We start from the raw sequence: 12,406 nt of genomic DNA on the forward strand, positions 1-12,406 counted from the left end.
GGGGCCAATCGCAGCAGGGTGGGCGGGGCCTGTGCCCGTGCCGGGAGTGACGGAGGGGCGGGACGCACGGCAAACCCGGCCGGAGCGTAGCGGAATGGGGGGGGGGTCAGACTGCGCGTGCGCAGCAGGTCAGTCACTCCGGTCATAGGCCAGCGCCAGGGTTTCGCTCCAGCCGGAGCTGCCTGGCAACGCCCCAGCCCCGCGGGGTTGGGCTCCTCGGGCCGGGCCGCTGGCTGCAGGGCCCCGCCTCGTTCTCCCCAACGGGCCAAGTGTCCCGTATTGGGCCCCTCCCCCCAGCGTGGCCAGGTCCCTAGGAGTAGTGGGGGCGGGGCGGGGCGGGGCGGTGGCTGCTCCCGCAGGGCGCCGCGCTCCCCAGCAATGGCCGCCGCGTTCCCTCTGCTGCCCCCTAGCGGCCTTTTGCATCCCCCCCCCCCCCATCTCCCACTGGGGGTGACCCGGCCCGGGTGCTGCCAGGTCCCAGGGGAGGGGCACGTCCTCCGGCAGGGCGGGAGCAGAGCCCCAGCCGGGAGAGGCAGGTGGACCGGTCCCCTCCGCTGGGGGGGGGCGTAGGGAAGTGCCCCCCCATGACACCTAAAGCCTTACAGGTAGGAAGGCTCCAGCTACACAGGATGGGGATGTGACCGACTCGCCGCGCTCCGGGGGGGGGGGGGGGCTTCAAAGCGGCAGCACCTGCTGCTCTGAAATGCCCCGGGGCGGTGGGGGACTGCTCCCTGTGGCCCCCGCGCCCGCAGGGCTTTCACCTTTGAAGTGTAGCAATAGTCGAGTCAGTGACTCTTTGATTAGCCAAATAATCCAAATGTTACATCCCTACACAGTAATTATGTTTAACAGGAACCTAATCGTAGTTTTGCTGAATTCTGATTGATTACCTTTGAGCTCACTTGAACATGAGCAGATTTTACCAGGACTCCGGTATTCGATATAGGGAAATAGGTCGGCCTAGAGCACCAGCCCCTTGGGTAAATTTTCCTTCCTGAATATTGACTTCAGGCCAGATTATTAAATGTGAAAGCACTGAGATACTTTTGAAAATAATTTTGTACTTGAAATCTTCTTACAAAAACTGTATTTCTATAAGTAATGTCCCATTATGCATACACAGAAGGAAAAGTTTTCCGTTAAAAGCATTTTCGGAAAAGCACATCTAGATTGGCAGGATGCTTTTCCGCAAAAGCATTTTTTTGCGGAAAAGCATCTGTGGCTAATCTAGACGTGGTTTTCCACAAAAAAGCCCCGATCGCCTTTTTCACGATCGTGGCTTTTTTGCGGAAAACAGTACTATGCTGTCTACACTGGCCCTCTTGCGCAAAGATCTTTTGGAAAAAGACTTTTGCCCGAACGGGAGCAGCATAGTTTTTCCAGTAAAGCACTGATGATTTTACATGAGATCGTCAGTGTTTTTCCGGAAATTCAAGCGGCCAGTGTAGACAGCTGGCAAGTTTTTCTGCAAAAGCAGATGATTTTGTGGAAAAACTTGCCAGTCTAGACACAGCCAGACTGTTCATGGTGAGAAATTGCTGGATCCCCATGGGCTCTTTAGTCTAGTGGATATGACTCAGTGAGAACTAATAATTGAAAGCTGAAGCCAAGCAATTTCATGCTAGAAAGGAGCACAGATGTTTGATAGGGACGATGATTAGCCACTGAAACCAATGGCCACAGGAAATGGTGGATTCTCCATCTCTTGATGTCTTCAAATCAACACTGGGTGACTTTCTAGAAAACATGTTGTGGGGAAACAGAGCTTTGTGCCTGGGTAACTGGACTACATGTAAGGGCTTGTTCCACAGAGGAGGTCAGACTAGGGTTACCAGATTTAAAAAAAAATACCAGACACACTTGATCTCAAATGGGGGGGAGGGAATGGCTGGCAGGAAGTAGGGCTGGCCAGGAGAGAATTGCGGGGGAGCGGGGCTGGTCAGGGGGGAACCGGCTGGGTGGGAGTGGGGTTGGCCGGGAGGGAGTCAGGGGAGCGGGGCTGGCCAAGGGAGATGGGGGGATGGGGGATTGGCCAGCAGGAAGCAGGGCTGGTGGGGGGAGGGGTTGGGGGGAGCGGGGCTGGCTGAGAGAGATGGGGAGGGGAACTGGCCAGTGGGAAACAGGGCTGGCTGGGAGCGGGTTGAGGAGAATGGGGCTGGCCAGAGGGGGAACGGAGGGGGGAACCGGCTGGTGGGAAGCAGGGCTGGCCGGGAGGGGGTTGGGAGGAGCAGGTCTGGCTGTGGGGGAACCGGTCAGCAGGGAGTGGAGCTGGCCTGGAGGGGGCCGGTGGGAACCAGCCGGCAGGGAGTGGGGCTGGCCCAGGCACACACAGATCCTGGGGTGCTGCCCATCCCACGCACTGTCCCTGCGGGGCACATGGGCCAGTCCGACCCTGAGGATTTCATCTCGGCCCCACCCCCTTCCTCCCTCCCTCTTCTCTACTGTGTAGTTCCGTACTGCCTGGCAGTAGGCACGCTCACGCAGCGTGAGCGTGTCTATCAGCCAGGCAGTATGCAACTATGTGCTGATACTCATGATAATAATAAAATGTACTTAATTAGAAAATACCGGACACCTGGCAACCCTAGGTCAGACTGCAGGGCTAACATTCCCCTTGGATACCGTGACACTGAGATTTTTAAGATCTGATCCTGCAAACATTCACCACACATGTTTAATAATAACCATCTGAATGGTTGCATTGACTTAATTAAATCTCTGTTGTGGAGAGGGTTTATAAAGTATCTCATCTCCTGATGAGAGAGCCTACGTCTGTGCTGCAGATAAATAGAGGAAGACTGGGAGCTTTCAATAAAGCAGATTCAATTTAGACACCTACATATCATAGAATCATAGAGCTTGGAAGAGACCTCTGAAGGTCATCAAGTCCAGCCCCCTGCCGAAAGCAGGACTCACTCCAACTAAATCAACTCAGTCAGGACTTTGTCAATCTGGGACTTAAAAACCTCTAGGAATGGAGATTTTACCCCCTTCTGAGGGAACCCATTCCAGTGCTTCACCACACTCCCAGGGAAATAGTTTTGCCTAATATCCAACCTAGACCTCCCCCACTATAACTTGAGACCATTGCTCCTTAGTCTGCCATCTGTCATTACTGAGAACAGCCTCTCTCCATCCTCTTTGGAATCACCTTCAGGAAGCTGAAGGCTGCTCTCAAATCCCCCCTCACTCTTCTCTTTTAGGCTGCATCTAGACTGGCATGATTTTGCGGAAATACTTTTAACGGAAAAGTTTTTCCACTAAAAGTATTTCCGCAAAAGAGCGTCTAGATTGGCACGGATGCTTTTGCGCAAAAAGTGCTTTTGTGCAAAAGTATCCATGCCCAGTATAGACGCGCTTTTGCGCAAGAAAGCTCTGATGGCCATTTTGGCCATCGGGATTTCTTGCGCAAAAAATTAAGGTGCCTGTTTACACTGGCCCTCTTGCGCAAGCATTCTTGCGCAACAAGCACTGAATTCTTACATTAGAAGTCAGTGCTCTTGCGCAAATTCAAGCAGCCAGTATAGACAGTTGGCAAGTTTTTGCGCAAAAGCAATAGCTTTTGCGCAAAATCTTGCCAGTCTAGACACCCCCCCCCGCCCCGACTAAACAAACCCAAATCCCTCAGTCTCTCCTCATAGGTCATGTGCTCCATCCCCCTAATCATTTTGGTCGGCCTCTGCTAGACCCTCTCCAGTGCATCCACGTTCTTTCTATAGTGGCTTGTTTATCAGAAACACTGGACACTCAGAACTGAATCTCATTGTTACAGGTGCAGTAATGGCCTTTCTAGAAAATATGCTTTGAAGAAGTTCAGGTATTAGGAGAAATGAATATGGATTTGGGATCTAACTTGCGTGTGTTGTTTGTAGAATATCTAGACTCAAGCATTTGTCCACAATGGCAGAGTCTAGCATGTGTGTCACCAGGGACAGAGTCTGGGGAGAATGGGGGTGTGGAAAGGATTAAAGCCCCTTCTGAAATGTCTCCAATTACCATTCTCCCCTGACAGGCTGCAGGACACCCATGTCTGTCTCCAGCTCAGCCCATGGCCTGAAGAGCCAGAGACAGGAAATGGCTGTGGCAGAGCCAGTGACCTTCAAGGAAGTGGCTGTGTATTTCTCTGAGGAGGAATGGGCTCTGCTGGACACAAGTCAGAGAGACCTCTACTGGGATGTGATGCAGGAGAATTATGAGGCTGTGAGCTGGCTGGGTAAGGATTCCTATCCCGTCGGGTATCAGGGGCTAGGTGGGCTTTGGAGCAGCTGGGTTGGGTTTGGTTCAGAGTCCCTCATTGAGCCTGCCCCCCAATGTCAGGAATATCAGCTTCAGTAATCCTGGCTCTTGTGCAAAAGACTGTCCCCTCCTCATCCCCTCCCAGGGGAAGCAGGTTCAGGGACATCATAATGGTTCTGCTCTTCCCACACCCAAGATCTCAGTGCGCTTCTGCACCATCTTGCCCATGTTGTGCTTTGGCCAGAGGTGGCAGTGGAAGGCCCCAGGTAGGAACGGCAGTGTTACGGGGTCCGCGAGTCCCCCCCGTCCGGGGCAGTCACACTCCCCCGGTTGCCGCCCCAGAAGGTCCCAGTCTCTGTGCCGCGGCGCCGGGTCGGCCCTCCCGGTGGTTGCCCAGAGGATCCCACGAGCGAGGAGGTGAGGGGGGTCCGGGCCCTCCCTCTCTCCAGACCCCAGCCCAGGGCCCTAAGGCGGGGGAGATGCTCTTCTCTCCCCCGACCTGGCTGATGGGGCACAGAGCCGCAACGCATCAACCCTCGGGCTCCAGTACACCCGCCCTGGGCTGCTTCCTCACACCCTCGCTCGTCCGCTCGCTCGCTGGCTGGCTGGTCTCTGCCTCCAGCGTCCTCCTTCTCCTCCCTCCTCCTGCTTCTGCCTCTCCTGACTTTATACCTGGGGAAGGTGCCGCCCCGCCCCTCCAGAGCACCCGCACCTGTGCTCATCCACGGCTCCAGCTTCTCCTCCCCAGCTGTTTCCCCTCACCCCCAGCGTTCTCTCCCTCTCCTGCAGCTGTGGGGCATAGGGCCGGCTGGGGCGCCCGCGGGGCTGCCCGCCCCGAGGCTGGTGGGGTGCCGTTCCTGCCCGGTTGTCCCCACTAACCTTGCCGGGGGGGGGGGGGGTTCTTCCCCCGCGCTGTCCCGGGCTGCGTCCCTGGAGCCGCCCGCCTGGCGGCATGTCCCGGCTGCCCTGCTGCCTGCGTCCCCGGCGGCAGCAGGTCCAGCCGTGGCGTCTCTTTCTGCCCCGCTGGGGGGGCCCTCCTCGGTGCGGGGTTGCCTCACCCCGTCACCGCCCTCCCCCGTGTTGCTCGGGGTCCCGCCCGCTCGCCCGCCTGCCGAGCGGCGCGTCCCGGTTACCCCACCGGGCGCGTCCTCGGCGGCGGCGAGACAAGCCGCGCCGCTTTCCCCTGCCTCGCTGGGGGGGGGGCCCTTCTAGTGCGGGGTTGCCTCACCCCGTCACAGGCAGGTACCATAGATCTGGGTCTAGCTGCTGTTAGTGCCTGTGGGGTCCCCCTTGTGCCAGTGGACTGAGCCCCTGGATGGAAGGTGCAGTTCTCAGTGTCCTTTTCTAGCTGTGGCTGATCTGTAACATGCTGGTCTTCCCAGTGAAAGGGGCTGGGGCTGAGGAAGGGTGGATGAGGCAGTTCATGCTCTGTGGGTGTTCTGTGGGGGTAGCTCTGTAGTAGATAAATGTGAGCAGAGCGGTCCTTGCATTTCAGGAACGGGCTGGGTTTCCTTTCAAAAGTCCAGCTTTATTCTCTCTGGGGCTCACTTGTCTCTGTGTGCAATGGAGATAAACACTTCATCTGTCTTGTCTTTTTAGAGTGAAATATCTTTGGGTAGAGACTTTTTCTTCCTATGTGAATGTCTAGCTTCATGCTCAGGAGACCTGTGTTCAGGTCTCTGTCCCTGCCACAGACTTCCTGTGTGATATTGGTCAAGTCACTTAGACTCTCTGGCTACGTCTACACTGGCCCCTTTTCCGGAAGGGGCATGTTAATTTCACCTATCGTAGTAGGGAAATCCGCGAAGGGATCTGATGTCTGTGCATTTAAAAATGTCTTTTTGCTCTCCTCTGTAACTAAGTTCTAGGCCCATGGTGGGGTTCCTCCATGAGTATATTACGTTATTACTTTCCCATCTAGTCATGCTTGCAACAGGAATATTGTGGTGATGATAAAAGTTCTTTCTCTTTTCTTTTTATTAACCTGCTATTGGTTAATTTTTGTGTCCTGGGTTGTATTTTAGGGGTGAGATTTCCCAAGTGATCTCTCCCCTGATTTTCTTATCATTACTTGAGTGGTGGCAGCGAAGTTTTTATCCCCAAAATCTAGGTTGTTAAGATTTTGGGGGGAAGTTTTATACTAAAGCCTGGAAACATAAAATTTTGAGGTACTTTTGCTGGCCCCCACTTCTGCATTTATCGTGCCAGAGTGGGGAAGGAGCCATGATGCACCCCGACAATGGTACCAGCTCAGTCAACAGCCAGAACGCTGCCCCTCAGCCAGCCCCTCCTGTGACTTTTCCTCTCATACATTGACACAAACAGATGCATGTTACGTTCCATGTGTTGCTACCCCCTTAGCCTTCTGCCTGTTTGTTTGAATAAAACATCCGTATCCATTATCTCCTCATCCCTTCTGAGGTGCACAAGGGTCAGTGTGTTTCTGAACCATCTCTTAGGACTGTGTGTTTGCAGTTATTGCAGAGATCGGTGTGTTTATTGCCCTCCTCACCGTTCAGTAATATGCTTGCCTGGTTAGTTGGTACCCAGTGCCCTACCGTTCTGCCAAGGCCTGGCCTGTTCTGGTTAAAAAATGATGGACATAAACAAGATAATCATAGTCATCACATCAGAACATTCCCATTGACACGGCACACAACACACTTTGCACAAGGTTTCTTGGAGTTGTTTAAGAGTGGTAGCACAATGATCTCCATGGTCACAATTTAATTATATGACATCACAGGGGGATCTTCTAAACACTAAAAGATGGTCCAAGAAGGGGTCGGGCCGATGCTGTGAGGAGCATGCTCACAAGGTACAAATGTGGTAGATTCTGTGCAGCCCAAGGTAGGAAAGGGGGGCACCAAATGGCAGGCCAGAATGGCCACAAGCGGAAGGCTGGGAAACCACACAAAGGCTGCTGCTGCTGGCAGAAAAGAACCAAGGCTGCAAAGGGGGAGCTGAGCAACAGCCACAAGCACCAGAGAAGTAGCACAGCGCTGCCCTTGCTGGCCCTGGGAGCAGCCCAACACTGCCCTGGCCAGCTGCTGGAACAGCAGCTGTTGTGGGCAGCTGACAGGGCCCATGAAGGCACAGGCAGTTGGGGTCAGGAGCATAGGCAGGGCCTGAAGCAGCCAGCCAAAGGTTCACTCTAGCTGCGCAGGCAACTTCCTTTGCCTCCTTCTGGCTCTAGTAGAGCATCTGAGCCAAAGAGTGGGGCAAGCTGAGCCCCCCAGCCAGGAGCTTTGCGGACAGAGCCCTTGGGGAGCTTGAGTTCTCCTGTATCCTTTCTCTCCAAGTCCTAGTGACCTGCCGTGTGGCAGCTGCAATCTGAGCCCTGCCTGGGGACCTCAGTGTCAGATCTGCCAACCCTCACTAGAGCTCCCCTTCTGAGCAGTGTGTTCCTGTCCTTCCCTGGGATGAGGGGGATGGAACAGGCCTTGAGGGAGACTTAGTTGTACCCTAGAGTGTGCAGCAGAGCACTCAGCTCCCCCAGAGAATGAGCTGGGCCATTCCCGAGGCGGGGGGGGGGGGGGGGGCGGATGCACCTTTACTGCAGGTGAGTGTGTCCTGGGATCTTGTACCAGCCAGAGCCCAGTCTCTGCAAGGCGGGGAAGGAGCCTCTCTGAGTGGGCGACTCAGATCCTGGGTTTGGAAGCAGTAATGGCACAGACCTTAATGAACAAGAACGTCACTTGCACCCCGAGCAGGATTTCCAATCTCCAAAGCTCATGTGATCTCCTGGGTGGAACGTGGGGAGGAGTTACAGATCCCAGATCTCCAGGGCTGTGAGGAAGGAGAGATCATCAGACTAACCCACACAGGTGAGGCCTGTCTTCAATTCCAGTCAGATGGTGGAGATGAAGGCTTGGTTCTCCCTTTTGGGAAAAAGTTATGGGGAAGGAGGGTGAACTTAGCTCATGATTATTCAACCTCTCCAGCCATTCTTTGGGTGTGTTCCCCTTTCTGTTCCTCTTTTAGAGTTTTCTTTCAGCTCAGCACAGGGAATGACTCCTCTCTGGATTCTCTCTCTGTCCCAGCAGGTGATGGGACGCTAACAGAGACCCATGAGAAGAGTCTTCAGCAGGAAGGACCGAAGCAAATGGCTCCACATTGGATATTAGTGGGAAGATCTGAGGGGCATGTCTCTCAGAGTCCTGAGCAAGGAGAGACCTGTGAAAGTCAGTGTAGCCCACAAAGGCAGCAGGGAAACCATTTAGGAGAGGGACAGGGTAAATCCAGTCACAGAAGCAGAGGGGTGAAAACAAACACAGAAACTGTTCAACAGAAAATCCCCCATCAGCAGTTACCCTGCGCTTGCAGTGACCGTGCAATTCTTATTAAACATGTAAGAGCCCACACAGGAGAGAAGCCCTTCAAATGCTCTGATTGTGGGGAAAACTTCAATGAAAGCTCAGACCTTGATAAACACAAGAGAGCCCACACAGGGAAGAAACCCTTCAGCTGCTCCACTTGTGGGAAAAGCTTCAGTGAGAACTCAAATCTTGTTAGACATATGAGAATACACACAGAGGAGAAACCCTTCAGCTGCTCCGCCTGTGGGAAAAGTTTCAAGGAGAGGTCAGACCTTGTTAAACATGAAAGAACCCACACAGGAGAGAAACCCTTCAGTTGCTCAGACTGTGGGAAAAGCTTCAGTCAGAGTTCAAACCTTGTTGCACATAGGAGAACCCATACAGGAGAGAAACTTTTCAGCTGCTCTGTGGGAAAAACTTCAGTGAGAGCACACTCCTTGTTAAATATAAGAGAACCCACACAGGGGAGAAACCCTTCAGCTGCCCTGACTGTGGGAAAAGCTTCAGTCAGAGATCACACCTTGTTATCCATAGGAAAACGCACACAGGGGATAAACACTTCAGCTGCTCTGACTGTGGGAAAAGCTTCAAGGAGAGGTCAGACCTTATTAAGCATGAAAGAAGCCACACAGGAGAGAAACCCTTCAGATGCTCTGACTGTGGGAAAAGCTTTAGTTGCAGCTCACACCGTATTGAACATTGGAGAAGCCACAAAGGGGAGAAACCCTTCATCTGCTCTGACTGTGGGAAATGCTTCAGTCGGCGCTCACACCTTATTGATCACCAGATAATACATACAAGAGAGACACCCCATAACTGCACCAATTGTGGAAAAGGCTTCAAACACAGGTCAGATTTTATTAAACATAGCAGAACCCACACAGGGGAGAAACCCTTTAGCTGCTCTGACTGTGGAAAAAGTTTCAGTCAGAGCTCAAATCTTGTTAGACATTGGAGAATCCACACAGGGGAGACATCCTATAACCTGAGTTCCCTTTAAGTCAGGCCTGGGCAAAATATGGCCCGTGGGCCGGATCCAACCCGCCAAGCCACAGGATCTGGCCCGCAGAAGCAGTGGGGAGCCCTAGACAGGCTCCCCTGCTTTCCCGCTGCCCCTCAAGCCACTTAGCAATAGGAATGTTAAATTCAATTTAATCAACTAATGGACTAGTTGATGGAATTTCCATGAACTGGTCAATAAGCGGGGGAGCCACGGTGGGATTAGCTCCCAGCCCCGGGAGCTAACCCCGCTGCAGCTTTGCCTTTTAAATGTATTAAGAGCCGGCAGGCTCATTAGCTAGCTTCCTGTAGCACCAGCTCCTGGTTCCCCACCCCCACACATACACACACTGCCTCTAATAGAGGCAGCAAGGTGGGAGGGAGCACCTAGTTGAGGGCCTACTTGACTATCTGATAAGATTAAGCTTATGCTTTACTGTTTGCTTACACCCTGCCAGGTCCCATTTCCCTTTAAAACTATAATCCCGTTGGGGAGGTAGAAAACTTCAGGTGCTACCCCCACTCCTACCACAATACCATTATCTGGGTTCTGGACAGAAACTGGCCATGGGAGCTGCCTGTTTAAATAACAGGCAGCCACAAAGCACCACACCCTCACCCCTCTGGATCAGCTCAGCTATTCACACAAGCACATATCCAGGCAAGCTGGCTGAGAAACATTTTAAGCTCTGTGCTCTGCAGATAGGCAGACTTGGCTGCTGGCTGGTTTGTCTCCTGTCTAGAGCCTGCCTCTGGCATTCCAGCCCCTCCCTTCCACAACCCTCTGCCCTCCCCCCCCTCCTGCCCCCTTACCCTCTCCCAGATCTGGCACCCCAGTCTCCTGCCCCAGGTCACAATCACCTCCCTACCCTAGGTCACATCCCAAAACCCTGCATCCCAGTTCCCTGCCCTAGGTCACAACCACCTCCTTCACCCAGACTCCCTTCCAAACTCCATTTTCCCTCCTGCACCCTAATCGCTTACCTCTAGCTCCCTTCTGCACCCAACCTCCATCCCCAATCCTCCACCTTCTCCATTAATATCATGGAAGAGTGCGGGCCTTGACCACTTTCCAAAATCTTGGAATGACCCCCCCATCAAAAATTATTGCCTACCACTGCTTTAAGCTGTGTGGCCATGTGGCTGTTCTGCAGCCTATTCAATGCCATGTGAGTGCTTAGGGCTTTGCTGGGGAGAGATATGTCTACCCACTGATCTCAGCCCGGGCCCAGAGCTGCCTTGGCCAGAGGACAGTTGGCTATCCCACAGCCCCAGCCCCAGCGCTTCCATAGCAGGGAGAGGTGTCTCCCCACCCCCTTTCACAGTAGCACCTGAACAGGGAGACAGAGTTCATGGAAGTCTTCTCTCCTGGATGTAGCCTTTCAGTGGCCTACATTCAATCCCCTCTCTCCTTGAGATCACACCCCCAGCTGGAGCCCTCAACCTTCCACATTTCAAACCTCTATTTCAGCCCTGAGGCCCTCATCCCCAGCCCCACCCAGAGCCAGCCCTCTCTCCTGCAACTGATCTCTTTGCCCCAACCCTGAGCCTCCTTTGCGCAATCCAAACTGCTGGTCCCCAGTCCTGCCACATTAACTTAGTTCTGTTTACCAATACGAAGATGGTATGTTGCATCTCACCAAATCCAAGCAGGTTCTTATGATCCCCAAAGATTGGCCACATTTCCAGGTCCATTTAGACCTTAGATCCTACCTAAAAGAGCATGCTGTACCACTCCTTTAGAATCTAAAATCAAAAGATTTATCAATAAAGAAAGAAAATGTTGAGAGTAAAATTGTTAAAGGAAACAAATTACATATACCAGTTACAGTGTTCTTGGTGCCGGCTTGTAGTAGAGATGGAATAAACGGCTATCTTAAATATCTCTGGAGCACATCCTTTGTTAGGGTGGGTCATCAGTCCTTTTGGGCTCAATTTGTTGCAAAGATACTCCTGAAGTGATAAGCTAGAATGAAGACAAAGATAGAGGAACCCAAGGGCCATCTTTATACCCTTGTCCTTGTGGAGGGAATTCCATTGTTCTCTCTGTGCGAAAGTACCTCCAAAAATGGAGTTTGTCACATGACCAAGTTACCTGTCCATGCACGACTCAGTCCTTTTAGATAAGTAGCTGTGTCTTATGTGCTGGTGTGAAGTTACACAACAAGTTTTCAGCTGTGGATTGGTACCACTTGAGCTGTATTTTCAGTCAAGTATTGTTATTCATTTGACTAGCAACTCTTTCACAATAGCTGGATGAAACCTGTTGATAATCTCCCAGAAACAAACATATGAAATATAAGTACTGAGCCAATACTCATAACTTCAAGTAAAAAATGATACATGCATACGAGTACAAAAAATATTCTAAAGACAAAAGTATCCATTATGATTCGTGCAACGTTATCATTCGTTGCAGTCAGATGATTTTAAAAAACATAAATTTCACTTATTTCAGATATTTTAACTTGAAATGTCATGGTGGTGTAAGTGTTGGGGTCCTAACCACTAAAGGAATTGTGGGGTGTGAAGAGGTGTTTCAAGTTTTTTGTTAAGTATCAGAGGGGTAGCTGTGTTAGTCTGAATCTGCAAAAGCAACGAGTAGTCCTGTGGCATCTTAGGGTACGTCTAAACTACATGGCTCCGTCGACGGAGCGATGTAGATTTGTTGTTTTGGCAAAGGGAAATGAAGCGGCGATTTAAATAATCGCCGCTTCATTTAAATTTACATGGCTGCCGCGCTGAGCCGACAAACAGCTGATCAGCTGTTTGTCCGCTCAGCACGCTAGTCTTGACGCTCCCCTGCCGACATCAAAGCCCTTTGTCGGCAGCCCCGGTAAACCTCATCCCAC

At 52.3% G+C, this 12,406-nt stretch overlaps 1 protein-coding gene across 1 annotated transcript; it reads left to right on the forward strand.

Moving 5' to 3' along the window:
• Positions 1-71: 71 nt before the first annotated feature.
• LOC102460921 (uncharacterized) lies at positions 72-12,085 on the forward strand. The gene is given in 5 exon segments (XM_075906366.1): positions 72-605; positions 4,013-4,213; positions 7,950-8,063; positions 8,283-8,957; positions 8,960-12,085. Coding segments are annotated over 4 exon segments (1,572 nt in total). The 5' UTR covers positions 72-605; positions 4,013-4,026; the 3' UTR covers positions 9,556-12,085.
• The last annotated feature ends 321 nt before the right edge of the window (positions 12,086-12,406 follow it).

Source organism: Pelodiscus sinensis, chromosome 23 (assembly GCF_049634645.1).
Source record: "Pelodiscus sinensis isolate JC-2024 chromosome 23, ASM4963464v1, whole genome shotgun sequence".
Lineage (NCBI taxonomy): Eukaryota > Metazoa > Chordata > Testudines > Trionychidae > Pelodiscus > Pelodiscus sinensis.